At 44.1% G+C, this 26,031-nt stretch overlaps 1 protein-coding gene across 4 annotated transcripts; it reads left to right on the top strand.

The window, feature by feature from the left end:
• The first annotated feature begins 2,533 nt into the window (after positions 1 to 2,533).
• On the top strand, positions 2,534 to 26,009 carry TRNT1 (tRNA nucleotidyl transferase 1). Of its 4 annotated transcripts, none has more exons than XM_005911489.3 (8): positions 2,534 to 2,658; positions 3,741 to 3,914; positions 9,162 to 9,355; positions 15,965 to 16,103; positions 20,724 to 20,850; positions 24,045 to 24,238; positions 24,850 to 25,103; positions 25,292 to 26,009. In XM_005911489.3, the coding sequence occupies exons 2-8, from the start codon at positions 3,767 to 3,769 to the stop codon at positions 25,538 to 25,540; spliced, it is 1,305 nt and encodes a 434-aa protein (XP_005911551.2). In that variant the 5' UTR covers positions 2,534 to 2,658; positions 3,741 to 3,766; the 3' UTR covers positions 25,541 to 26,009. The 4 variants fall into 4 exon arrangements, with proteins under 4 accessions (XP_005911551.2, XP_014339122.2, XP_070216265.1 ...); XM_014483636.2 differs by having other exon boundaries at positions 2,640 to 2,658; positions 3,767 to 3,914; XM_070360164.1 differs by lacking the exon at positions 2,534 to 2,658 and adding an exon at positions 2,693 to 3,321 and having other exon boundaries at positions 3,767 to 3,914.
• The last annotated feature ends 22 nt before the right edge of the window (positions 26,010 to 26,031 follow it).

Here is a 26,031-nt window from a genome sequence, read left to right as displayed (position 1 = left end):
CAGAGTTCCAAAGAATAGCAAGGAGAGATAAAGCCTTTCTAAGTGATCAATGCAAAGAAATAGAGGAAAACAAGAGAATGAGAAAGACTAGAGATCAAGATTGCTGGGAGAAATATCAAGCTCAAATATGCAAATGATAACACACTATTGGCAGAAAGCAAAGAGGAACTAAAGAGTCTCTTGGTGAGAGTGAATGAGGGGAGTGAAAAGCTGGCTTAAAACTCAGCCTTCAAAAAACAAAGATTACAGCATCCAGTCCCATCCCTTCATGGGAAATAAATGGGGGGAAAGTGGAAACAGAGACATTTTATTTTCTTGGGCTCCAAAATCTCTGCAGACAGTGACTGCAGCCATGAAATTTAAAGATGCTTACTCCTTGGAAGGAAAGCTATGACAAACCTAGACATCATATTAAAAAGCAGAGACATCACTTTGCCAACAAAGGTCCTTATAGTCAAAGCTATGGTTTTTCCAGTAGTCATGTACAGATGTGAGAGTTGGACCATACGGAAGGCTGAGGGTCAAAGAATTGATGATTTTGAATTGTGTTCTGGGGAAGACTCTTGAGAATCCCTTGAATATCAGGGATATCAAACCAGTCAATCCTAAAGGAAATCAGCCCTAAATATTCATTGGAAGGACTGGTACTGAAGCTGAAACTCCAATATTTTGGCCACCTGTTGTGAAGAGCTGACTCATTGGAAAAGGCCCTAATACTGGGAAAGACTGAAGGCAGGAGAAGAAGGGAGCAACAGGATTAGATGGTTGGATTGCATCACCAACTCAATGGACATGAGCTTGAGCAAACTCTGGGAGATAGTGAAGGACAGGGAAACCTGGTTTGCTGCAGTTTATGGGGTCATGAAGAATTGGATACAACTAAGAGACTGAACAACAGCATAGTGTTAGATATTGTTCTTATTTCATTCTTTTATATGTCACTGTCCAGCTTTTCCAGCACCTCTTATTGAAGTCTTTCTTGTCTCTATTGCATATCCTTTCCTCCTTTGTCATATGTGAATTGCCCATAGATGGGTGGGTTTATCTGTAGGCTTTCTATCCTGTACCATTGGTCTATATTTCTGGTTTTATGGTAGTACCATACTTTCTTGATTACTGTGGCTTTGTTGTATATTTTGAAGTTGGGAGCCTGATTCCTCCAGCTCTGTTTTTCTTTCTCAAGATTGCACTGGCTGTTTAGGATTCACATGTTCTCCTCAAGAGCTTCTCTGGTACTTTAGTCTACAATAAAGAATGTTAATATCTTTAATTTGTTGGGGGTTTTATTTCTGTAAAAGAGCGCAAAGATACTGTTATTTGTATCCCTTGACTTGGAACCAGGACCCTGTCCGAGGCTACACTTCTGTGTCTTGCCTGCTCCTCACTTGCCTCTGCATCCCCTCCCTTACCTGACTGACAACTGTTTGAAAGGTTTCTGTGTCCAGGAGCCCCACAGGGTCCAGCTCTGTTTCACTTATTGTGCAACTAGATAGATCATAGTTGGTTTTTTTTTTTTTTTATCAGCCTGTAATATGATAAGTAACACTGATTGTTTTTTAAATGTTGAATCCACCTTGCATTACTGAATAAACCCAACATTATCCAACCTGGATTCAATTTGCTAATACTAGAGATACTTGTTTTTGTGTTCATATGGACATTAATATGTAAATTCTTTTTTGGTAGTATCTATTTGAAGTTTGTTATCAGTGTATTCTGGCCTCAGATGAAAGGAAGACCTTTCCCTCTATTTGCTGAGCAAAAACTGTGCAAATTTGGTGTCATTTCTTTCTCAAGTGGTTGATAAATTTGACCACTGAAACCATCTGTGTCTGGAATTATCTTTGTAAGAAGTTTGTTGAACTAAACTCCATTTCTTTAATAGCAAAGGGCTATTCAGATGTTAAAATGTCATCCAAGGTCAATTTTGGTAAGTTGTATTTTTCAAAGGATTTGTCTATTTCATCTACAATATCAAATTGTTTGCCACACCAATTAGTGTATAGAATAGTAACGTGAGTCAAGTGCCAACCAGGAGCAGGCAAGAATAACAAGTAAACAGTTACTGAGCCCTTCCCCTTTACGAGGGGATAACATGACATTTAAGCCTGGCAGTTCCCTGGCATAGGTTCTATTGATAGTCTCATTTTACAAAGGAAGTCGGTGTCACTTGTCCCGGGTCACACGGGTATGCAGTACAGATGAGTGTCTAACAACCCCAGGGCCAGAGAAAGGTGCTGCTGCTGCTGCTGCTGCTAAGTCGCTTCAGTCGTGTCCGACCCTGTGCGATCCCATGGACTGCAGCCTACCAGGCTTCTCCGTCCGTGGGATTCTCCAGGCAAGAACATTGGAGTGGGTTGCCACTTCCTCTCCAAGAGAAAGGTGCGGTGAGGTATAATTAAAATAAATGTACAGCCACTGGTCCCTAGGGTCCCCCCAGGAGCAAAGCCTGGCTGTGCAGGACTGGGAAGAACTCAGGAACCTTGCTGAAGGTAGGGTACGCTGCAGGCTGCGAAGTGGGAGAGACGGGGAGAGCTTGGTAAAGTACCGCCCACTCCCTTCCGTGACTTCCCATTTGCGGTCAGCCGGCGCGCATTGGTGACGTCACGGCGCCTGCTGCCCGGAAGTGCACGCGACGGCGACGGAGCCGTGGGGACGGTGAGAAGGCGTGCGGGGGACGTGCGGTTGCGCGCTGCTGGGGGGCGAGCGGCAGCGATGGCAGGACCCTGGGACTGTCCCACGGGCTTGGTCTTGGGGAAGGCGGGTGCCGGGGCGGTGAGAGGCCTCTTCCGCCCTCGGGAATAGAGCCCACTGTCGAGGTCGTGGGACCGCGTTTCTGCTACATCTCACTGACTGCGGGCTGATTCATCGGGCTTCCCCTGGGCGCTTTCCCTTCCTTGCGGCCGGGCCTTTGGCCTCCCTTTTAGGTCCAGCACCTGCTGTGGGGGACAGGCCACACAGTTTCAGTGCCTGGGTTCCCACTGGGTTTTCTGTGTTGAAGCGTGGAAGGAAGTGCAGTGTTTTTCCTCCCCAGTTCTTTGGATAAGGAGAACTCGCCCCCTGGCGGGAAACGCCGCTCTTTGAAACCTGCTTTTCCAAGAAAAGGAATGGTTCTTCTCTGGGGTTTCTTTCGGTTTGTTTGCGATCTGTTGCTGCCTCCCAGAGGCCCACCCTACATGAAAAACGGAGCGTGATGATGATGGACGACAGATGGCAGAGTGTGAATGGGTGGGATTCAGGAGACTTGATGGGATAGGCGGATGATGAATGAAGAAGAAGCGGGCAGCAAGGACAGATGATAGGAAAACATCTTGTTTTCCAGTGAGTAGGACATATCCCGGGGTCATGAGTCTCAGGTGTGTGTGAGCAAGTATGCTGATGTACACACGACTGTGAATTATTCTGGAGAAGAGCAAGTGTCCCTGCAAGTGTTTGAGTTACATTTTCTGGAACCACTGTTCGTGGCAGCCTTGTACCTCAGGCTTTAACTGAGACCGGTCTCCCAGGAGAGCATCCCGACAGTAGAATGCGGTATTAACATAGTAGCAAGTGCTTCAGGAGGGCAAAACCGGGTAACTGCAGGGGTAGACCCAGTTGTAATTCTCCCTCACGTTGTCAGTTTTTTCCGTTTTTCACATGATCAGGAGACGACTGTGTCTCTGTTGATAAAATCACTGCGCATCCCCTCATTGTCCTGCGCTTGTAAATTTCATCGTGGTGTGTGCATGCTTGTCTTGTAGATGCGAGGTGGTGACTTTCTCCCCAGATGCTGAGGTGCCTGGATCCCTGGCGCAGGCAGTTACTGAGCTGCAGCTGGAGTAGACTGTGCCTTCTGAAGCACTCTATGTTTACAATGAAGTTGCAGTCTCCAGAATTCCAGTCACTTTTCACAGAAGGATTGAAGAGTCTGACAGGTGAGAAGTCGGATGCCTCCTCTTGCTTTGGAAGTTTGTATAAATGGAGAGGCAGAGAGGTAATGTTTTTAAGCCAACATTCGTAGTTTTTTTTGTGAATGTTGAGCTAGTGAAAGCAGGGTTTACTATGAATAATCCAAAACTATAGCCAAGTCATGAGAAGAGGCAAATAATGATTGCAGTAAAAAGCATGGCTTTTTTGTGTTACCCCCACGTACTTTATATGCATCACAGAATTAGGCCTACTGACTTAAGGATTAGATACTTTTTCTCTTGTTATATTGTTGAGGAAGCATAGGCTTAGGAATGTGAAATTCCTTGGCACCATTTTTATAACTAATAACTGAAGAGCTTGGATTTGAACTTTTGCAGTCTGATTTGAGAACCCAGCTTATCACCACTAAGCTATATTTCTGGCCCAGGTATCAGTGCTTTCCGAGAGAACCAGAGGCAGAAGTAAGTGGGAGTCATCTCCATTTGTGCATATACAACCCTTATCTGGAAGGGACACAGGAAATGGCTTTAGCTACGTGCCTGGTCACAGGCGCTTCGTGTTGCTTGCCGCAGTTCTCAACTCAGTATCAACTATCGCTGTTGATACTGAGTGCACACAGTGCACACAGTTGCACTGCAGAATTTATGGTCTCCTAGTCATGTCTTTATAAATACAATGGGTTGTTCAGTGGCTCAGTCATGCCCAACTCTCTGGGACCCTATGAACTGCAGTACGCCAGACTTCCCTGTCCTTCACTATCTCCTGGAGTCTGGCCAGACTCGTGTCCATTGAGTCAGTGATGCCATCCAACCATCTCCTCCTCTGTTGTCCCCTTCTTCGGCCCACAATCTTTCCGAGCATCAGGGTCTTTTCCAGTGAGTCAACTCTTCACATCAGGTGGCCAAACTATTGGAGCTTCAGTTTCAGCATCAGTGCTTCCAGTGAATATTCAGGGTTGATCTCCTTCAGCGTTGGCTGGTTTCATCTCGTTGTTGTCCCAGGGACTCAAGAGTCTGCTCCAGCAGCACAGTTCAAAAGCATCAATTCTTAGGGACTCTGCCTTCTTCATAGTCGAACTCTCACATCCGTACATGACTACTGGAAAAACCATAGCTTTAACTAGATGGACCTTTGTCATCAAAGTGATGTCTCTGCTTTTTAATACACTGTTTAGGTTTGTTGTAGCTTTTCTTCCAGGGAGCAGGTGTCTTAATTTCATGGCTAAAGTCACCGTCAGTGATTTGGGAAGTATATTAAGGTGTATATATGTAGAAACATGACCTTACATGTTGGTTTGTCCTTTAGATTCACCTGAGAGGCTTTTATAGCTTACGGATGCTAGGGTCCCACTCCTGCCCTACTGACTGGAATCTCTGAGGAGTATGGGCATTTGTAAATTTCTATAAAAACTGTTCCATTAATTCTGATGCCCAGAAGGTGAAGGAACATTGATTTAAAGTGACTGGCCTTTTAGTAGCTGATTTTTTGTTTTAATCCTCATTGGCTGCGCCAGCCTCAGTTGGGGCATGTGGGATCTTCACTGCAGCACACAGGCTCCCTGGTTTTGGCTCATGGGCTCAGGAATTCTGGGGTACGGGCTTAGTTGCTCTGTGACGTGTGGGATCTTAGTTTTTCAACCAGGGATTGTGCCCTTGTATGCTGTATTGCAAAGTGGATTCTTAATCACTTGACCACGGGGGGTGTCCCTGTATTAGCTTATTGACAAAGCTACTTTCCTGTTCTTGAAATAAGGTGACTTTTAGGTATATGTTAGAAGTAAATGGTCCAGAACTACTTGAGTTTTATAGTTTTATAGACCATAGTTTCATATGGTCTTGAAGTAGGGGGCCTAAAGTAGATACTTCACTCTGAATTTTAATTAGAGTGAAAAAGAGAAATGGGTGAAATTAATTTTAATAACTTTTTAGTACATCTCATTTAATTCAGTACATCTAAGATACCGTCATTTTAAAGTCATATTTGTGTACAAATTACGAGTGACATGTTTCCCACTCTTGCTTATAAATCTTTGAAATCTGGCGTTTAGTATAGACCATCTGAATTCAGACTTGCCACATTTCAAGTGCTCAGGAACCACATGTGGCTACTGTGTGTACAGCTCATATCTGTAGGTTCTGACTTACAGTTGAATTTGAGTTTGTTCTTTCTTCATATGTCTCTCCCAGCTCCCACTTTTACTGTCTTCATTGTAAGAGGTTTCTTGGAAGATAGCCGCCAAATGACTGGATGTAGAAAATGCATTTATTTTGGCTGTGCTGGGTCTTCATTGCTGTGTCTTTTTTTTCCCCTCGAGTTGCGGCGAGTGGGGGCTTCTCATTGCAGTTGCTTCTTCTGTTGCAGGGCATGGGCTACGTGGCACGAAGCCTTCAGCACTTGTGGTGTGTGAGCTCAGTAGTTGTGGTTCCTGGGCTCCAGAGCACAGGCTCTGTAGTTGTGGCACACGGGCTTAGTCACTCCACAGCATGTGGGGTCTTCCGGACCAGGGATTGCAGCCACGTCTCCTGCACTGGCAGGTGGAATCTTTACTACTGAGCCGTCAAGGAAGCCCCTTCTGTGTTTCTCTTTTGGAAACAAGACCGTGGATATTGATTACTGTAGGTCCTTGAACAGTTTTTACCAGTTGCGTTTGGCTTCCTAACCCTGACTTCAAGGGCCAAATGTGCTTTACCTTGAGAGGTGAAGTCCTAGCAAGTGAGAAAGCGAAGAGTGCGGTAGAGAGAGGTGGGATTTGGCCCGTGGCCTTGGCCCTGAAAGACCAACCCAGGTTTTCTCGGTTATAGTGGAAGTGGCAAGGATGTAATCTTTTAGTGCAATACCCAGCAGTTAGAAAATCAAATAGTTACTTCTATATGATCTCTGCTAGTTTCTAAAGACTTGAATGTCTTGCTAAAATACAGTGCACTTTGTGAAAACCATGCACAAAAGCAACAAGGGAAAAAAAAAAAAGATGGCCGTTGTATGGTGCTGCTGTGCAGCTTAATTCTATACCAGTTGTTGAATCATGATAGCTGTTTCGCCAAATGTAAAATTAGTTTTCAGTGTGCAAGAATTTGGAAGGTTTAGGATAGTGTACGATGCTCATATAGAATTTTATGTCAATTTATTTCATGTAATTTGTTTTCCTTTTGCTTAAGGATAGCCATATAATCCTGTTGTTTAGTTGCTAGGTCATGTCTGACTCTTTGTGACCCCATGGACTATATATAGCCCATCAGGCTTCTCTGTCCATGGGATTTTCCAGCCAAAAATGCTAAAGTGGGTTGCCATTTCCTCCTCCAAGGGATCTTCCTGAGCCAGGGATCGAACCCACATCTCCTGCTTTGGCAGGCCAATTCTTTACCACTGCGCCCCCTGGGAAGCCCCTCCTTCATTCTATACATGAGGCTAAAGTTCCAAATGTAATAATTTTTGTGTAAGTTAAATGGTTATTGTTGTTGTACAGTCGCTCAGTCCTGTCTGACTCTTTGCAACCCCATGGACTGCAGCACGCCAGGCTTCCCTGTCCTTCACCATCTCCCGGAGTTTGCTCTAGTTGATATTCATCAAGTCGGTGATGCCATCCAACCATTTCATCCTCTGTTGCCTCCTCCTCCTCCTACCCTCAATCTTGCCCAGGTTCAGGGTCTTCAGTGAGTTGGATCTTTGCATCAGGTGGCCAAAGTATTGGAGCTTCAGCTTCAGCATCAGTCCTTCCAATGAATGTCTCCTTGCTAGCCAAGGGCTCTCAGGAGTTTTGTCTAGCACCAGAGTTCGTGTGACCTGTTCATGGGTCATAAAATCAATTTAGTGGTCATGACCAGTGTTAAAAAATAGAGGAAAAAGAGAGAAGATAAAGAATAGAACAGGTTGGATTGCATGGTACTTATAGTAAGGGTGAGTGCTATTTCATGAAACTCTTGTTTACCCTTCCTGTCTGAGTCTCGTGAAAACTGTGCACTAACAGATGATTTTAGTGTTTTATTTTAAGGAACCATGGACCCCATATTAAGGAATCACTGGGACTTGACTGGAAACGTGGGGCTGGAGGAGTATAAGCAGTCCCTCTGGGAGGGGCTTCCGGAAGTGGTTTCCGTGTGCAAGAGCTTTTAGTCAAGCGGGGAGGTAGAGGGAGCAACCTTGGTTGTTTTGCAGCAGATGATTCTGGGGAGTCTGCAGAGGTGTGGAGCTGGGAGGTTTGGGAAGGACAGGTAGAGGAGGAGGATGGCAGAGCGCAGAGCTTGGCATGGGCTGGAGGGTGACGTCTTGAGTTGTGTTGTGGTGCTGGAGCTCTGATGCACCCTCCTGCCAAGGACCAGTAAGAACACCCCTCAGCAAGTCCAGGCAGAGTGGGGCTTGCTGACCGAGGAGAATCTCGAGGCCTCTGAGAAAAACCATTGTAGAAAGGACTTTTTGTAGGATTTGGGCTTGTATCACATGATTTGGGGGCTTTGCTGTGGATTCGGGTGTCAGGAAGCAGGGGTTAGTCTGATGGTCTTAATAATCCTTACCTGGAAGGTGGGAACACAGCTTGATGATTAAACTGGTACCTAAGGCACAGTCGCGTGTATTAACTGTGAGAGGGTGCTGTCCGGCAGTGTGCGTGTCTCGTCTTCATTCACACATGATTACTAGGTGTCTTGATGCACGCTGGTCACAGAGAGGCCTTGTCTCGTGTGGATGTTCTCTGACGTGATAATGTTCACAGGAGGATACCCAGGCCTCGCGTGTGAGTCCAGCACGTAGCAGCAGCTCGGCTTGGGTGGCTTCAAGAGAAAACACACCGAGGATGTGCAGGAACACTTCACCTTTCTAGAGTATTCCCTGTACTTTTTGGTAGTAATTCAGATTTACATTGATAACCTTGAGGCATTTAGATATTCTGAATTAACCTAAGGAGAATTCTGCAAGTTCCCTGCTTCTCATGATTGTTGAAGGCGTTCTGCTGCAGGCAGGTCCCTTCATTGCTGTGGGCTTTGTTTTCACAGTTTGTATTTTTTTTTTAATTTACTTATTTTTAATTGGAGGATAGTTGCTTTACAATGTTGTATTGGTTTCTCCCATACCACAGTGTAAATCAGCCAAGAGTATACCATGGCTCCCACCTCCCACCCCAACCCACCCCTGCTCTCCCAGTTTTATATAAAAAGACTGAGTTCAGTTATCTCTGCTGTGCCAAATAGATGGAAGAACTTGTGCTTCTGTGATTCTTGACAGAAACCCACTGAAATAAAAAACGTTCCTTTTTGTCTCAGAATTATTTGTCAGGGAAAATCATGAGTTGCGAATCGCGGGAGGAGCCGTGAGGGATCTGCTGAGTGGGGTGAAGCCGCAGGATGTGGACTTTGCCACCACGGCCACCCCAGCCCAGATGAAGGAGCTGTTCCAGTCGGTCGGCATCCGCATGATCAACAACAAAGGAGAGAAGCACGGGACCATCACTGCCAGGGTGAGTGAAGAGTCTGGCAGGAGCGGCGTTGCCTGTTTTGAAAACTTAAAAAAATTTATAGATGATTTCTAGTGTTTAAAAACTTAATAGCAAAGAAGCCTCATTAAAAAAAGAAGTCTCCTCTGCCTCCTGTGAAACCCTGCACCCTCCTTTGTTGCCCCCCCTTTCAGCTAATATTCATGGTCGGTACCTTTTCCCTCTGCGTTTCTAAAACAGACCTTTCTGATGCTTCAGTGTTTGGTTTTCGTTTTAAATTTCCAGTCTTCAGATGTTGTTTATTGACTTCCTGCAAGGCAGGCGACTTGGCTGCCTCAGGCCATTTCTGCTGTGGTTTCTGGCCAAATGCTCCCCCCCACCCCGTTGTTTGCAGCTAGATGGCGTGGTGCGCTGTGACTCCATTCCTTGTGCTTCATGCTTGGGGGGCCCTGCAGTTGGTAGTGTGTCTCTGACGCGGCTCTGGGGCGCTGCTCGCTCCCACTGGGCCGCCGCTCGCTCCCACTGGGCCCCCCTGTGCGCGTCCTCTGGGGCCTTCTGGAGCCGGGTCACCTGCTGCTGTCTGCCTCCTCCCACCCGGGCCCACCCACACACGGGAGGCCCGTGTGTCAGACCCAGGAGTGAACTTGCCCCTTTCCTTATTAGACCTCCTGGTTCCTGATCCCATGTGCTTTCTGTCTTGGTTTATGCCCTCATGTTAGTGGCCTGAGAGAGCTTGGCATGAGTGAAAACGCTGTTATTTTGCCTCCATTCACGCTGATCGGATAGTTTGGTTGGCTGTGGAATTCAAGGCTGGGAATCGCTCTCAGGCAGAAATGTAAAGGCTTTGTTCTCTGTCTCCCAGAGTTGCCACTGAGAAGCCTGAGCTTGTTCAGATTTCTCCCGTGTTCGAGAACGGATTCCCCCCTCCCCGTTTTGGAAGCCTTTCTGATCACTTTATCCCTGGTGTTTTTAATTTGAAGAGGACGTGCCTTGGCTTGGATTGGGCACTGCCTCGGCGTCAGGCGCTGAGTGGGCCTTCTCGTGTTCACTCCTCTCCTGACTCCATCCCCTTTGGCAGGTGTCTTCTGTGGAAACCTCCGTGAATGCTGGATGTTGGGCCACAGGGACTGATCCTCTAGTTTTGTCTTTTGTCTCTTATATTTTCATTTAATTTCTGTGAAACTGCCTTAACTTGATCATCCAGTTTTTCTGTTGGCAACTTTTGCTGTCTTTTTTATATTTCCAAGAGGTCTTTTCTGAATATTTTTGAAAGCGTCCTGTTCTTGTTTCAGATGCAGTATCATCTGATACTCCCTGAGAGTATCCATTCTAGCTACTCTGTTGTTCAGTTGCTGTGCTGTGTCCGGTTCTGCCACGCCATGAACTGCAGCACGCCAGACTTCCCTGTCCTTCCCCGTCTCGTGGAGTTCGCCCAGGTTCAGGTCCATTGCATCAGTGATGCCATCCAGCCGTCTCATTTTCTGCTGCCCTCTTTTCCTTCTGCCTTCTACCTTTCCCAGCATCAGCGTCTTTTCTAGTGAGTCAGCTGTTCACATCAGGTGGCCAAAGTATTAGAGCTTCAGCATCAGTCCTTCTGATGAGTATTCACGGTTGATTTCCTTTAGGGTTGACTGGTTTGATCTCCTTGCTGTCCAAGGAGCTCTCGACAGTCTTCTCCAGCACCACACTTCAAAAGCATCAATTCTTCAGCACTTTGCCTTCTGTATGGTCTAGCTTTCACAACCGCACGTGACTACTGGAAAGACCATGGCCTTGACTGTACGGACCTTTGTCACCAAAGCAACGTGTGTGCTTTTTAACACACTGTCTAGGTTTGTCACAGCTTTCTTGCCAAGAAGCAACCATCTTCTAATTTCATGGCTGCAGTCACCATCTGCAGTGATTTTAGAACCCAAGAAGAAGAAAGCTGTCACTACCTGCACCTTTTCCCCTCTGTTTGCCATAAAGTAATGAGGCCAGATGCTGTGATTTTAGTTTTTTAAATATTTGGTTTTAACAGGCTTTTTCACTCTCCTTCACTCTCAAAAAGAGGTTGTGTAGTTCATCTTTGCTTTTGCCGTTAGAGTGGTGTAATTCGCATATCTGAGGTTGTTGATATTTCTCCTGGCACTTGATTCCAGCTTGTACTTCATCCAGCCCAGCATTTCTCATGATGTGCTCTGTGTATAAGTTAAATCAACAAGGGGACAATAAGCAGCCTTGTCATATTCCTTTCTCAATCCTGAATCAGTTTGTTGTTGCATACAAGGTTCTAACTGTTACTTCTTGACCTGCATACAGATTTCTGAGGGGGCAGGTAAGGTGGCCTGGTAATTCCATCTCTCTAAGAGTTTTCCGCAGTTTGTTACAGTCCACACAGTCAAAGGCTTTAGCATAGTCAGTGAAACAGAGGTAGATGTTTTTCTGAAATTCCCTTGCTTTCTTTATGATCCAACAAATGTTGACAATTTGAACTCTGGTTCCTCTGCCTTTTCTAAACCCAGCTTGAACATCTGGAAGTTCTCGGTTCATGTACTTTGTAGCCTAACTTGGAGGATTTTGAGCGTAACATCACTAGCATGGGAGATGAGTACAGTTGTCCAGTGGTTTGAACATTCTTTAGTACTGTCCTTGGGAGTTGGGATGCTGCTGCTGCTAAGTCGCTTCAGTCGTGTCTGACTCTGTGTGACCCCATGGACTGCAGCCCACCAGGCTCCCCCGTCCCTGGGATTCTCCAGGCAAGAACACTGGAGTGGGGTGCCATTGCCTTCTCCAACGCATGAAAGTGAAGTCACTCAGTTCTGTTGACTCTTCGCGACCCCATGGACTGCAGCCTACCAGGCTCCTCCGTCCGTGGGAGTTTCCAGGCAAGAGTACTGGAGTGAGGTGCCATTGCCTTCTCCGGGGAATTGGGATGAGAATTGACCTTTTCCAGTTCTGTGACCACTGCTGGGTTTTCCAAATTTGCTGGCATATAGAGTGAAGCACTTTGACAGCATCATCTTTTAGGATTTTAAATAGCTCTGTTGGAATTCCATCGCCTCCACTAGCTTTATTGACAGCAGTGCTTCCTAAGGCCCACTTGACTTCACACTCCAGAATGTGGGGGTCTGGGTGACTGACCACACACACCATCATAGTAATCCGGTTCATTAAGATCTTTTTTGTACAGTTCTGTGTATTCTTTCCATCTCTTCTTGACCTCTTCTTCTGTTAGCTTCTGTCCTTTTTAGGAGCCATCTTTGGATGAAGTGTGCCTTTGACATCCCCAGTTTCCTTGACGAGGTCTCTAGTCTTGCCCGTTCAGTGGCTTTCCTGTGCTTCTGCTCATTGTCCATGGAAGAAGCCCTCATCTCTCTGTGCTGTTCTCTGGCGCTCTGTGTTTCCTTGGCTGTACCTCTCCCTCTCCCTTGCTTTCCACTTCTCTTCTCTCTCCAGCTATTTGTAGAGCCTCCTCGGACAACCACTTTGCCTTCTTGCCTTTCCTTTTCTTTGGGAAGGTTTTGTTTGCCACCTCCTGTACAGCATTATGGACCTCTGTCCATAGTTCTTTAAGCGTTCTGTTTACTAGATCTGATCCCTTCAAACTATTTGTCACCTCAACTGTATATTCATAGGGGATTTAAGTTGTACTTGGCTGGCCTAGTGGTTTTCCCTGCTTTCTTTACTTTAAGCCTGAATTTTGCTATGAGAAGCTGATGATCTGAGCCAGAGTCAGCTCCGGGTCTTGTTTTTGCTGACTGTATGTAGTGTCTCCATCTTCAACTACAAAGAATGTAATCAATCTGATTTTGGTATTGAGCATATGGTAATGTCCATGTGTAGAGTTGTCTCTTGTGTTGTTGATAAAGGGTGTTTACTATGACCAGTGCATTCTCTTGGCAGAATTCAGTTAGCTTTTGCCCTGCTTCATTTTGTACTCCAAGGCCAGACTTGCCTGTTACTCCAGGTTTCTCTTCACTTCCTACTTCTGCATTCTAGTCCCCAGTGATGAATAGGACATCTTTTTTTGGTGTTAGTTCTAGGAGGTCTTGTAGGTCTTCATAGAATTAATCAGCTTCAGAACTTTTCCAGCATTACTGGTTGGGGCATAGACTTGGATTACTGTGATGTTGAATGGTTTGCCTTGGAAACCAACCGAGATCATTCTGTCATTTTTGAGGTTGCACCCAAGTACTGCATTTCAGACTCTTGTTGACTCTGAGGGCTACTCCATTTTTTCTGTTGGATTCTTGCCCACAGTAGTAGATATAATGGTCATCTGAATTAAATTCACCCATTGCAGTCCAGTCTATTTTAGTTCACTGATTTCTAAAATGTCGATGTTTATTCTTGCCATCTCCTGCTTGACCACATCCAATTTACCTTGATTCGTGGACCTGACATTCCAGGTTCCTATGCAGTACTGTTCTTTATAGCGTGGAATTTTACTTTCATCACCAGACACATCCACAGCTGAGCTTCTTCCCGCTTTGGCCCAGCCGCCTCATTCTTTCTGGAGCTGTTAATAGTTGTCCTCTGCTCTTCCCCAGTGGCGTGTTGGAAATCTTCTGACCTGGGGGATTCATCTCTCGTTGCCTTTTCATCCAGCTCATGGGGTCCTCACGGCAGGTATACTGGAGCGGTTTGCCATCCCCTCCTCCGGTGGATCACGTTTTGTCAGAACTCTCCACTGTGACCCATCTGCCTTGGGTAGCTCTGCACAGTATGGCTCATAGCGTCATTGAGTTCTCCAGGCCCCTTCGCCACAACAAGGCTGTGATCCGTGAAGGGGCTAGGTACTTGGGTGATGTCTTTATTTCCTTTGAGCTTGTTCTGTCTTTGCTGTTGGCGTTCCTTCAGTGTGGAAGCTTTTCAGTGTCTCTTTGTTGCAGTAATGGAGTGCATGCAGAAAGCCCTGGGCAGTTTAGGTAGTTTTGTGTGGAAGCAGCAGCCTTGTTAGTGACGGGACCCTGCTATCAGTATCGGGAGGGCTTTTCATCTGGGGACACCAGAGAAATCCTCTAGCATTACCCAGGTTGGAATAAGGCTGCTGATTAACATTTTGAAAACTGACTGCAGAAAGGGATAGAGGTCATGTTGGGTTTTCTTCACAACCTTGTTTTCATTTTCATTTCCCATGATTTTGTATATGGTGCCTCAAGTTGTTATTATTTGGGGTCATTCTTTCTAGTCAATCTCTGGTTCTCTGCTTGGGCGAGGGAGGCACTCTGGGGGTCTCTTTGTTTTCTGTAGATTTCAACTGTCTTAATATTTACACTGTTTTTCTTGAGTTAACTTGTGCCTCAAATTCCTAATTCTGGAACTCCCCAGTGAGAACCAGTTTGTAGAAAACAGTACATGAGATTGAGAGGAATTCCAGAACAGACTCTGTGTATTAGTCGCTCAGTCATGTCCGACCCTTTGCAACCCATGGACTGTAGCTTTCCAGGCTCCTCTGTTCGTGGGATTTTCCAGGCAAGATTACTGGAGTGGGTTGCCAGTTCCTTCTCCAGGGGATCTTCCCAACCTAGAGACTGAACCCACGTCTCCTGTGTCTCCTGCATTGCAGGCAGATTCTTCACCCACTGAGCCATCAGGGAAGCCAGAACCGACTTTACCGATCATTAATGGCTTTCAGTTCCTAATGAAAAGATCCCGAACCCCTGCTTGGCATGTGAAACCTTTTGCTGTCTGCCCCTCGATGTGGATGCCCCGTGTATGCTGTGAACTTGCTCTTGCATGTACCCATCTTCTCTCCACTGTGCCTTTGCTCATCTTGAACTATTCTTCTTCCGCATCTGCATGTCCAGAGCTCACTTACTTTCTCAGGCTAAGTTCACACGTGACTGTAACGGAGCTACTCCGCTTCTCCCAGCAGGGGGGACCTCTTTTCCCAGGATGCACAGGGCACTTTATTGTAACGTAATTGAAGGTAACCAGCAAAGGAGCTGCAGGATGTGTTGCCTATATTTCTTCCTCTGTCGGGCCTTTGCTCAGTGGATTATATTCTATAAATTGATATTCAGCTCTTTGAAAATTGGAGCTATTAAAAAAATATTTAAAAGAGTAGCCTGGTTTTGTATTGAAGAACCAGAATATTTTAAGGGATCTTACTTTCTGCCACATAATTTGTCAGGCTTGCCATTTTTTCTATGCAAACTTATCTTTTTAAATTAAGAGGGGTTTATTATTTCTTAAAAATGTTGTTTGGATGTGTCTTTGAATACTGTGGGTGTCATTGTATTTCAAGGTATATGTGTGCTGCTGCTGCTAAGTTGCTTCAGTCGTGTCCGACTCTGTGCGACCCCAGAGACGGCAGCCACCAGGCTCCCCCGTCCCTGGGATTCTCCAGGCAAGGACACTGGAGTGGGTTGCCATTTCCTTCTCCAATGCAGGAAAGTGAAAAGGGAAAGTGAAGTCCCTCAGTTGTATCTGACTCTTAGCGACCCCATGGACTGCAGCCTACCAGGCTCCTCCATCCATGGGATTTTCCAGGCAAGAGTACTGGAGTCGGGTGCCATTGCCTTCTCCGATATGTGTACTAGTTGACTTAAAAAGAAAAGAAGATATATACTTGTCAGGACTTACTTTTTTTTTCAATCCATCCAGTGATACTGAAAACTAATTTTTGAAAAACATATTTACTTCCAGCTTCATGAAGAAAATTTTGAAATTACTACACTGAGGATTGACGTAGCCACTGACGGAAGACACGCCGAGGTTGAATTCACGACTGACTGGCAGAAGGATGCTGAGCGCAGAGATCTCACCATAAATTCCATGTTTTTAGGTAACGCCTGGGGGTCGCGTTCTAACTCCTTCAGTCCGAATGCTTCCTTTTCACGTGAAACGTGTCTTCTGGCAGTGTTCTCCCACTGGAGGGCTTGTGTCAGTTTCTGTGAAGAGACAGGCTGTGGTTAAAACTGACTGTGGAGCCGAGGTTCCTGGGTTCCGCTGCCTCGGTCGCTCTCACTGTAACGCAAGGCCCTGGATAGCAGCTTCCTCTGCAGGGCTGTCCTGAGGGTTAGAGGAGTTGGTCGTGGCGAGTCCCTGGTGCACGTTCAGCCAGGGGCTCCTTATGAACCGCATCAAAAGATGTTAGGTTTCAGGCGAGGACCGTGCACACGCGCGCGTTGCCCCTTCTTCCTGTCTTGGACACACACACGCCCCACCTTCCCTCTCTGCTGGTTCCTGTGGTGGACATGGTCAGTGATGTCACTTCCTCTGTTGCTCCATGTGCCCAGCACTGCCTCACAGTCCTCCGTGGCACCACGGCTTACGGACCGTCTCTACTCAGCCCTGGCATGTGAGAGGAAGCCTGTTGATCATCTGAGCATAACATTTTGCTCAGGAAAGAAAGCAGTGAGGATCGTAATGGGAGTCAGTGTGAATTAGGTTAGCGTTTTGGTGTGCAGTTGAAGCATCGTTTTTTGTCCTTTAAATTTTAGGCAAGTTCTTCAGGGTTAAGTCTTTGGATTAGAAAAGATGGGCATCCACTCTTACCTGTGGCACAGTAATAGTGAAAGGATGAAGCAGTGGTACCCACTTTGTGGGATGGAGAGGGGGCTGTAGACCCAAGTGGGCACACTTTGCTAATTACATTAATGCCCAGTAACATTTCTAGCGTGCCTCCCTGGCTTGAGGTGCATCAGTGCTCACTTGATGTACTTCAGCTCATTTAATGCTCAGGAAGACTCCATAAAGTAGGTATTAAACTCATTCAACAGATGTGGAAACAGACTCAGAGACGTTAAGTAATTGAGCCCAAGTCACGGAGAGCTTTGATTGGAGCCCGGGTTTCCAGAGCCTGGGTGATTTATGACCAGAGGGAGCCTAGTTGGAGGCATGTTTTCTCTCCATTATGGGGTCAAACTCCAGGTGTTAGTTTCTTATATCATTTTTACTTAGTGTTAAACTGCTCCAACTAGTTCAGTGTATGAAAACTTTATAACTAATGTCTCATAATCAGATATAACTAAAAGAGAAACTAATATTCTTTTTCAAGATACTGTTTTATAAAAATAAAAGCTCTTATCGGTGCTACTGTTTGCTGACATTTGCTGAGCCCTTATAAAATGTGACCGTCGTTGTTCTCAGCCCATCACAGAAATTTAATCTTCCCACCAACCCTGTGAGGCAGATCTTGGTGTGTAACTAAGTAAAATTTGCTCAAAGTCCTGCAGCCAGTAAACTGCTGAATTAGGATTCCAACTCAACAGTTTATTGACCAGAGACATATTAATACATCTTTCGTTACCTGAATGTTATTGACTAGAGTGTTTCAATATGTATAGCTAGCGTCTGCAAAAGTTTCCTGGTCAATAATGTGTTAAGCAGCCTGGTTTCAGAGGTTAGGTCCTTAACCACTGCATTATGCTCAGCACCTCAACTTTATTTCTAACTTCTACTCATCATTTTTTCAAAGGATATTCAGAGCAAAACAAAATATACACAGATACTACTCAGTAATCTTTACCTTCAGCCCGTTTTCCCATCCATACTTTTTTCAAACCTTATCAGACAAAGCATTCCTAGTTCTGGGGGTGATAATGGTCACTTTGTTTCTCAAACTCTTATTTTCCCTTTTGTAACACTGTTTTTTCCTGCAAATTTTGATCTTTCCTTTACTGAAAAAGATCTGGTTTCCACAGTCCTCATGGAGTTGTGTCTGTTCAGTAAGAGAAGTAACAGGAGATAGGTGTACCGCATGTACGTTGTAATCATATTGTCTAAGTTTTTTTGTTTGTTGTCATTTCCTGTTGTATCTTTCTGAATCTGGAGCCTTATAAATTGGCTGTAAGTGTCAAAATGCCAAGAAGAGTTTGGCAGGAGTTAAGCCTGAGCTTAGAGTGTGGCTGCATTTGCCATAATCATGACGAGTGGTTACTTTCTTCCTTTCCCGCCTTCCTGTGATGCCACGTGCTGAGGTCTGTCTCAGGCCCACGGAGCTCCCCATTTGGGTGGTTGCTGGCATCTGTGTCTTTGCTCCAGGTGTTTCTGTTTTTCCATCTTAGTTCCCAGAGCAGCCACCTGTCTCATTTTGCCTGGACTAAGGTATCCCTGAGACAGGAGATTTTCAGTTTTTAAATCAGGGAAGTCCTGGGATAGCTGGGAGGACTTGGTCACTTCACACATACCTGAGGTTTTATGTGCCTTATATTAAAATCGTTAAGTTTTTTGTTTTGTTTTGTTCAACATGAGAGGATATTGCGCTAGAAATATATGTATAACATATTGAACAGATGTTAGGTTCACATGGTTCAAAATTCACCAAGTTCAGAAGGCTGCACGGAGAAGTGTCCTTGTCAGATTTCAGATTTCACTGTCCCCTGGCTAACATGTAATTGGACTTAGGTCCTTGCTGAGCTGATGGAGGTCTGAAAAATGATTATCTCATAAATGTCCACTTCTTACAACTGAAGTTGAAAATCTTCATTTTAAAGCTTTTTATATGTCATATATATTTTAGTTCATTTTTTTTCCTCTTTAAAAAATTTTTATTAGAGTATAGTTGACCTACAGTGTTGCAAGTTTCTGCTGTACAGCAGAGTGAATCAGCTGTACCTTGTGTGAATTTCATTCCCATTTAGGTCACCACAGAGCACTGAGTGCCGTGCCCCAAGCTGTATACAGTCTGTCATTAGTTTTCTGTTTTGCACAGTGTCCAGTAGTGTATATATTTGAATCTCAGTCGCCTAGTGCATCCCACCCCTTCCCTCCCCCGTTGTCCGTGTTTTGTTCTCTACCTCTGGGTCTCTCTCTGCCTTGCAGATAAGATCATCTATATCATTTTTAGATTCCACATACATGTTAATATACAGGGTGTTTTTCTTGCTTCACTCTGTATGATAGTCTCCAGGTCCGTCTCGGTCAATGGCCCGGTTTTGTTGTTACAGCCGAGTAACACCCATTGCACGCATCTACCACATCACCTGTGTCTGCTCCTCTGTCGACGGGCGTTTAGGTTGCTTCCGTATCCCGACTGTTAGGAGCGGCGCCAGAACACGGCTGTGTGTGTCCTTTTGCACTATGGCTTTTTCCGGGTGTGTGCCAGGAGTGGGAGTGCTGGGCATACGTGGGAGTTCTGTATTTAGTTGTTAAGGAAGCTCCATACTGTTCTCCACAGTGGCTGTACCAATTTAACATTTCCCTTAACTTTTCTACATATGGTCTTTCTTATTTAGGAGGTTTTTGTAGATAATAGAAAGCCATTTGTCTCTGTGATACTAACTGTAAATGTTTTCCCCAGTATGTTACCTTAATGCAATTTCATATTGTGTCATTTTCATGCTATCCAGGAATGAATATCTAATGTTTCATGTAGTTGGATTTACTAATAATTTCTTTGAAGGCTTTGGTGTTGTGTTTTCATTTCTTTTGGTAATCATATTTTGAAAGGTCTTCCCTGCGTTAGGATTATAAATTTTTTCCCTATGGTTTATTACAGTTTTTACATTTTTCTAGATAGTTTTAACTATCATTTCTTCTTTCCAGGTTATTTTGGGTGTTGTTGTTTATTTTCCATTATTAACTTGAAAATCGCTTGTTTTATTGTTTTTGCCCATTTCATACTGGCATACATCTTGTTTATTTAGTGTGTTGTCTTTTTATTGCTATTGTAAATGCAGCCTTTTATTCCATTGTATGTTCCATTTGGTACTGGATACAGATGAATGTTACTCGTATCAGTACTTCACTGTCTATCTCTTTCCCGAATTTTTTCCTGTTTGTGATACTTTTTTTGCAGATTTTAAGTTTGCCAGTTTTTTCTGTTTAATTTTTTAAATTGAGGTAATGAAATACAGCCTTACATTAGATTCAGTATACAAATATGTTTGATATTTGTATATATCAAGAAATGATCACCGCAGTAAGTCTAGTAATATCTGACAGCATATGTACTTACAGAATTTTATTCCCCTGGTGATGAGAACTTTTAAAATCTGTCTTACCAACTTCCGAATGTGTAATACAGTATTGTTAACTGTAGTGGCCACAGTCTTGGGGTTGCAGAGTCAGACACAACTGAGTGCACACACACGCACACACACACACGTTGTTAACTAGTTGCCATGGTGTACTCAGCCTCCTCAGGACCTGTTCTATAGCTGGGAGTTTGTACCTTTTGACTCTGGTGACTCATTGTACCCACCCTAGCCTCTGACAACCACCAGTCGGTTCTCTATCAGCTTGTTGTTTTTAAGATTCTATATAAGAATGGAATCATATAATTTATCTTCCTCTGTCTGGCTTCTTTTACTTGCACAATGTCGTCAAGATCCATCCATGTTATAGCGAATGGCAAGATTTCATTCTTTTTTTAAATGGCTGAATGATTATTATGTATGGGCCAGTGTTTTCCAATTCTTATTTGCTAATAGTGATTTTTCTTCCCTCTTTTAATGACTAGGTTTTGATGGTACTTTATTTGACTACTTTAATGGTTATGAAGATTTAAAAAATAAGAAAGTTAGATTTGTTGGACAAGCTAAACAGAGGATACAAGAAGATTATCTTCGAATTTTAAGGTATTTCAGGTAAGGCCTTTCTATAAATTATAATAATACAGTTTTGAATATTATTTTTACCAAAGTGCGGTTCTCTCTCGTCATGGGAAATGCGCAGCAGCCCGTGCACCGTGGCGCCACCTCACGTCTCTGTCTCCAAGAGACAGGGTACTGTGACTTTGAGACGCCTCATCTTTGCGTTCTCCAGATCATTTATTCACTCCTTTCTGTGGTGATCTTTAATGCAGTTTTAAGTCTTATTTTCTGCACCAGTCATTCATCACACGGGTATTTGAGTGCTTATTACTGTCCTAGGTGCTTTGAACCTGGAGTAACGAGTGGCAGTGTGCCTTCATGTGGCTTACAGTTCTAGGTGGTCATGGGAAATGTGTTAGATGAATTTGGAAGGTGTGTAATGCACCTGGATGGTTTTGTGGGTAGCAGTCTTCAATGTTGAACTATAACAGGCAAACCATTGTAACTGGCTAATTTGTATCTATTAATAGTTAATTTTTTACAGCTTGGGATAATGCTCAGAATATTCTTTGACAGACTTTACGTTTTGTCAATAACTGCTATTCCTTTAGACTTAAGTGTTTGCAAACAGTCTCTCTTTACAAATCACAGGACATGGACTAAGGTACAGTCATTTAATTAGATCACTATAGCAATACATTATTACCAAATTCAGACTGAAATTGAAGAAGGTAGGGAAAACCACTAGACCATTCAGGTATGACCTAAATCAAATCCCTTATGATTACACAGTGGAAGTGAGAAATAGATTTAAGGGCCTAGATCTGATAGATAGAGTGCCTGATGAACTATGGATGGAGGTTTGTGACATTGTACAGGAGACAGGGATCAAGACCATTCCCATGGAAAAGAAATGCAAAAAAGCAAAATGGCTGTCTGGGAAGGACTTACAAATAGCTGTGAAAAGAAGAGAAGCGAAAAGCAAAGGAGCAAAGGAAAGATGTAAGCATCTGAATGCAGAGTTCCATAGACTAGCAAGAAGAGATAAGAAAGCCTTCCTTAGCGATCAATGCAAAGAAATAGAGGAAAACAACAGAATGGGAAAGACTAGAGATCTCCAAGAAAATTAGAGATACCAAGGGAACATTTCATGCAAAGATGGGCTCGATAAAGGACAGAAATGGTATGGACCTAAGAGAAGCAGAAGATATTAAGAAGAGGTGGCAAGAATACACAGAAGAACTGTACAAAAAAGATCTTCATGACCAAGATAATCACGATGGTGTGATCACTCACCTAGAGCCAGACATCCTGGAATGTGAAGTCAAGTGGGCCTTAGGAAGCATCACTACGAACAAAGCTAGTGGAGGTGATGGAATGCCAGTTGAGTTATTTCAAATCCTGAAAGATGATGCTGTGAAAGTGCTGCACTCAATATGCCAGCAAATTTGGAATGGCCACAGGACTGGAAAAGGTCAGTTTTCATTCCAATCCCAAAGAAAGGTAATGCTAAAGAATGCTCAGACTACTGCACAATTGCACTCATCTCACATGCTAGTAAAGTAATGCTCAAAATTCTCCAAGCCAGGCTTCAGCAATACGTGAACTGTGAATTTCCTGATGTTCAAGCTAGTTTTAGAAAAGGCAGAGGAACCAGAGATCAAATTGCCAACATCCGCTGGATCATCGAAAAAGCAAGAGAGTTCCAGAAAAACATCTATTTCTGCTTTATTGACTATGCCAAAGCCTTTGACTGTGTGGATCACAATCAACTGTGGAAAATTCTGAAAGAGATGGGAATACCAGACCACCTGACCTGCCTCTTGAGAAACCTATATGCAGGTCAGGAAGCAACAGTTAGAACTGGACATGGAACAACAGACTGGTTCCAAATAGGGAAAGGAGTACGTCAAGGCTGTATATTGTCACTCTGCTTATTTAACTTCTGTGCAGAGTACATCATGAGAAACGCTGCACTGGAAGAAACACAAGCTGGAATCAAGATTGCCGGGAGAAATATCAATAACATCAGATATGCAGATGACACCACCCTTATGGCAGAAAGTGAAGAGGAACTCAAAAGCCTCTTGATGAAAGTGAAAGAGGAGAGTGAAAAAGTTGGCTTAAAGCTCAGCATTCAGAAAACGATGATCATGGCATCCGGTCCCATCACTTCATGGGAAATGGATGGGGAAACAGTGTCAGACTTTATGTTTTTGGGCTCCAAAATCACTGCAGATGGTGACTGCAACCATGAAATTAAAAGACGCTTACTCCTTGGAAGGAAAGTTATGACCAACCTAGACAGCATATTGAAAAGCAGAGACATTACTTTGCCAACAAAGGTCCGTCTAGTCAAGACTATAGTTTTTCCTATGGTCATGTATGGATGTGAGAGTTGGACTGTGAAGAAGGCTGAGCGCCGAAGAATTGATGCTTTTGAACTGTGGTGTTGGAGAAGACTCTTGAGAGTCCCTTGGACTGCAAGGAGATCCAACCAGTCCATTCTGAAGGAGATCAGCCCTGGGGTTTCTTTGGAGGGAATGATGCTGAAGCTGAAACTCCAGTACTTTGGTCACCTCATGCGAAGAGTTGACTCATTGGAAAAGACTTTGATGCTGGAAGGGATTGGGGGCAGGAGGAGAAGGGGACGACAGAGGATGAGATGGCTGGATGGCATCACTGACTCGATGGACGTGAGTCTGAGTGAACTCTGGGGGTTGGTGATGGACAGGGAGGCCTGGTGTGCTGGGATTCATGGGGTCACAAAGAGTCGGACACGACTGAGCGACTGAACCGAACTGAGCAATGCATTGTGAAGAAATGAGTGGTAAAAGCAGGTATACTTTAATGCTTCCAAGAGTCCATGAAATACACTCCCATGTCTGCAATGAGATGTGTTTCATGTGAAACTCTTAATTGAAAGCATTGATGTGTACAGACAGGCAACCTTTGAGGAAGCAAGACTACTCCATGACGATATCTTGGACCTGTTTTAGAGCCTGCCCAAGACTGCTCTGGTTTATGCGTCCACTGTCAGTACCAATCAATAGACCTTCATTGAAGGCCAAACTTACACTTTTTGGAGCTCAGGTTTTCTGAGCTGAGAAAAAAAGAGAAGGTAGATGAGCAGATGATTTCTAAGGTCCCTCCTAGACCTCACTAGTAGCATCAGGAAAATGAAGAGCGCAGTTTTCTGGTGAAATGCCAGCATGAAGGCAGTGCTTCTGGACATGTTTACTTTGTAGGTTTTACGGGAAAATTGTTGACACACCTGGTGACCATGATCCTGAGACTTTGGAAGCAATTGCAGAAAATGCAAAAGGCTTGGCAGGAGTATCAGGAGAGCGGATCTGGGTGGAACTGAAAAAAATACTTACTGGTAACCACGTGAACCATCTGATTCATCTCATCTATGAACTCGATGTGGCTCCTTACATAGGTGAGTCCCAACTTGTAAAACGTTTGCCTTTTTGGCAATGAAACATATCTCGTTTAAAATTTCATAAGGAAAAAAAGTGAATGTAGTTAATTCCAAAAGGAAAAATGGACTACTTTAAAATATGGTAGACTCTGAGCCAGGAGTGGCCAGGAGGAGGAGTTTTTCCAGGCAGGGGACAGCACAAGGGCAGCATGTGAGGGTGGACAAAGGGGCCTCTGGAGTCGGTCCACTGGGGCTTTGAGTGCAGCTTCACCACGTTATCAGCTTTGTAACTTGGGTTATTTCCTGTTTGCAAATCTAAAGAAGGGATATGAAAATAATAGCAGCTGTCTAATGGGAGAGCTGAGAGCTTCAGGGAGTTAACACGTGCAGAGCACGGAGAAGGCGGGCCTTACACAGACAGTTCAGTAGGTGTCAGAATACCACTCAGAGCCACAGTGCTGGTTTGAGATGTGGGAGGGGAGAGCAGTAGTGGGCAGCGGCTCACCTGTAAGACTGCACCAGCAGTGGATCCTGGTACCAGGACATTTCTGAATATGACACAGTGTGCTTAAGATGGGAGCTTTTAAAATGTATCTAAAAATGGGTGGAAAATGCTTTTGTCCCTACAGGCTTACCTGCTAATGCAAGTTTAGAAGAATTTAACAAAGTCAGTAAAAATGTGGAAGGTTTTTCACCAAAGCCAATGACTCTCTTGACCTCACTGTTCAAAGTACAGGATGATGTCACGAAATTGGACCTGAGGTTGAAGATTTCAAAAGAAGAGAAGAATCTGGGTTTATTTATTGTTAAAAATAGGAAAGATTTAATTAAGGCAGTAGATAGTTCAGAACCACTGAAACCCTATCAAGACTTCATCATAGACGTAAGTATTTTCACAGCTTGGTTAGAGTATAGATCATCTCCACTAATTGCAACCAATTCATTAATACTAGGACCCACAGTGTATTATGTGAATTTCCTTTATTTTAAATGAAAATTTGCACATTGCATTTATTTAAATGTCAGCATAAGATCATTGCAAGTGTGGTGATGTTTGGTTTTGGCCCTCAGTCTAGAGAAGCTGATGCGACTGCTCGTGTGTGTGAGCTTCTCAAGTACCAAGGCGAGCACGGTCTTCTGAAGCAGATGCAGCAGTGGTCCATTCCCCCGTTTCCTGTAAGTGGCCATGACATCAGGAAAGTGGGCATCTCCTCCGGAAAAGAAATTGGGGTGCTCTTACAGCAGTTGCGGGAACAGTGGAAGAAAAGTGGTTACCAACTGGAAAAAGATGAACTGCTGAGTTACGTAAAGAAGACCTAAAGTTGACAAGAGCTGGCTACCAAAAAGCAGAAAATTTTTGGTAAGCCTAGTTTTCTTTCCCGTCCCTCTTAGTGAGATTTAAGAGACTCGAATATATAGCAGAATGAAAGCCAGCTTTCTCTTCAGAAGAATAAAGGTCTTATTTTATGAAAACTGTATTTCAGGCACTAAAGTCAAGTCTACTTCCTCTTAATCTGATTTGTCTCTGAAGCTTGTAATTCTCTTGGAATAGTTTCTACTGAGAAAAGTAGAGTTGGCGCCTCTCAATCTGTCTAGGCTTTTTAAGGAGGATTTTTGGTTGGTTTTGTTGCATGTGGCAGTGCTGAGATTGTTCCTAAGAAGTGCCAAGTGTCTTGAAAAACACGTTTCTTTGTATTTGCAATTGAAATAACTGGGTTAATTTTGTACAAGGATTGTCTATGGTGTCAGTTTTTTTCTGAATTCCAGAATAAACTTGTGTTTGAATACAGCTGAAAATTTTGCATAAAATA

The sequence above is a fragment of the Bos mutus genome, chromosome 22 (assembly GCF_027580195.1).
Source record: "Bos mutus isolate GX-2022 chromosome 22, NWIPB_WYAK_1.1, whole genome shotgun sequence".
NCBI classification, from domain to species: Eukaryota; Metazoa; Chordata; class Mammalia; order Artiodactyla; family Bovidae; genus Bos; species Bos mutus.
This window is presented reverse-complemented; position numbering and strand designations above follow the sequence as displayed.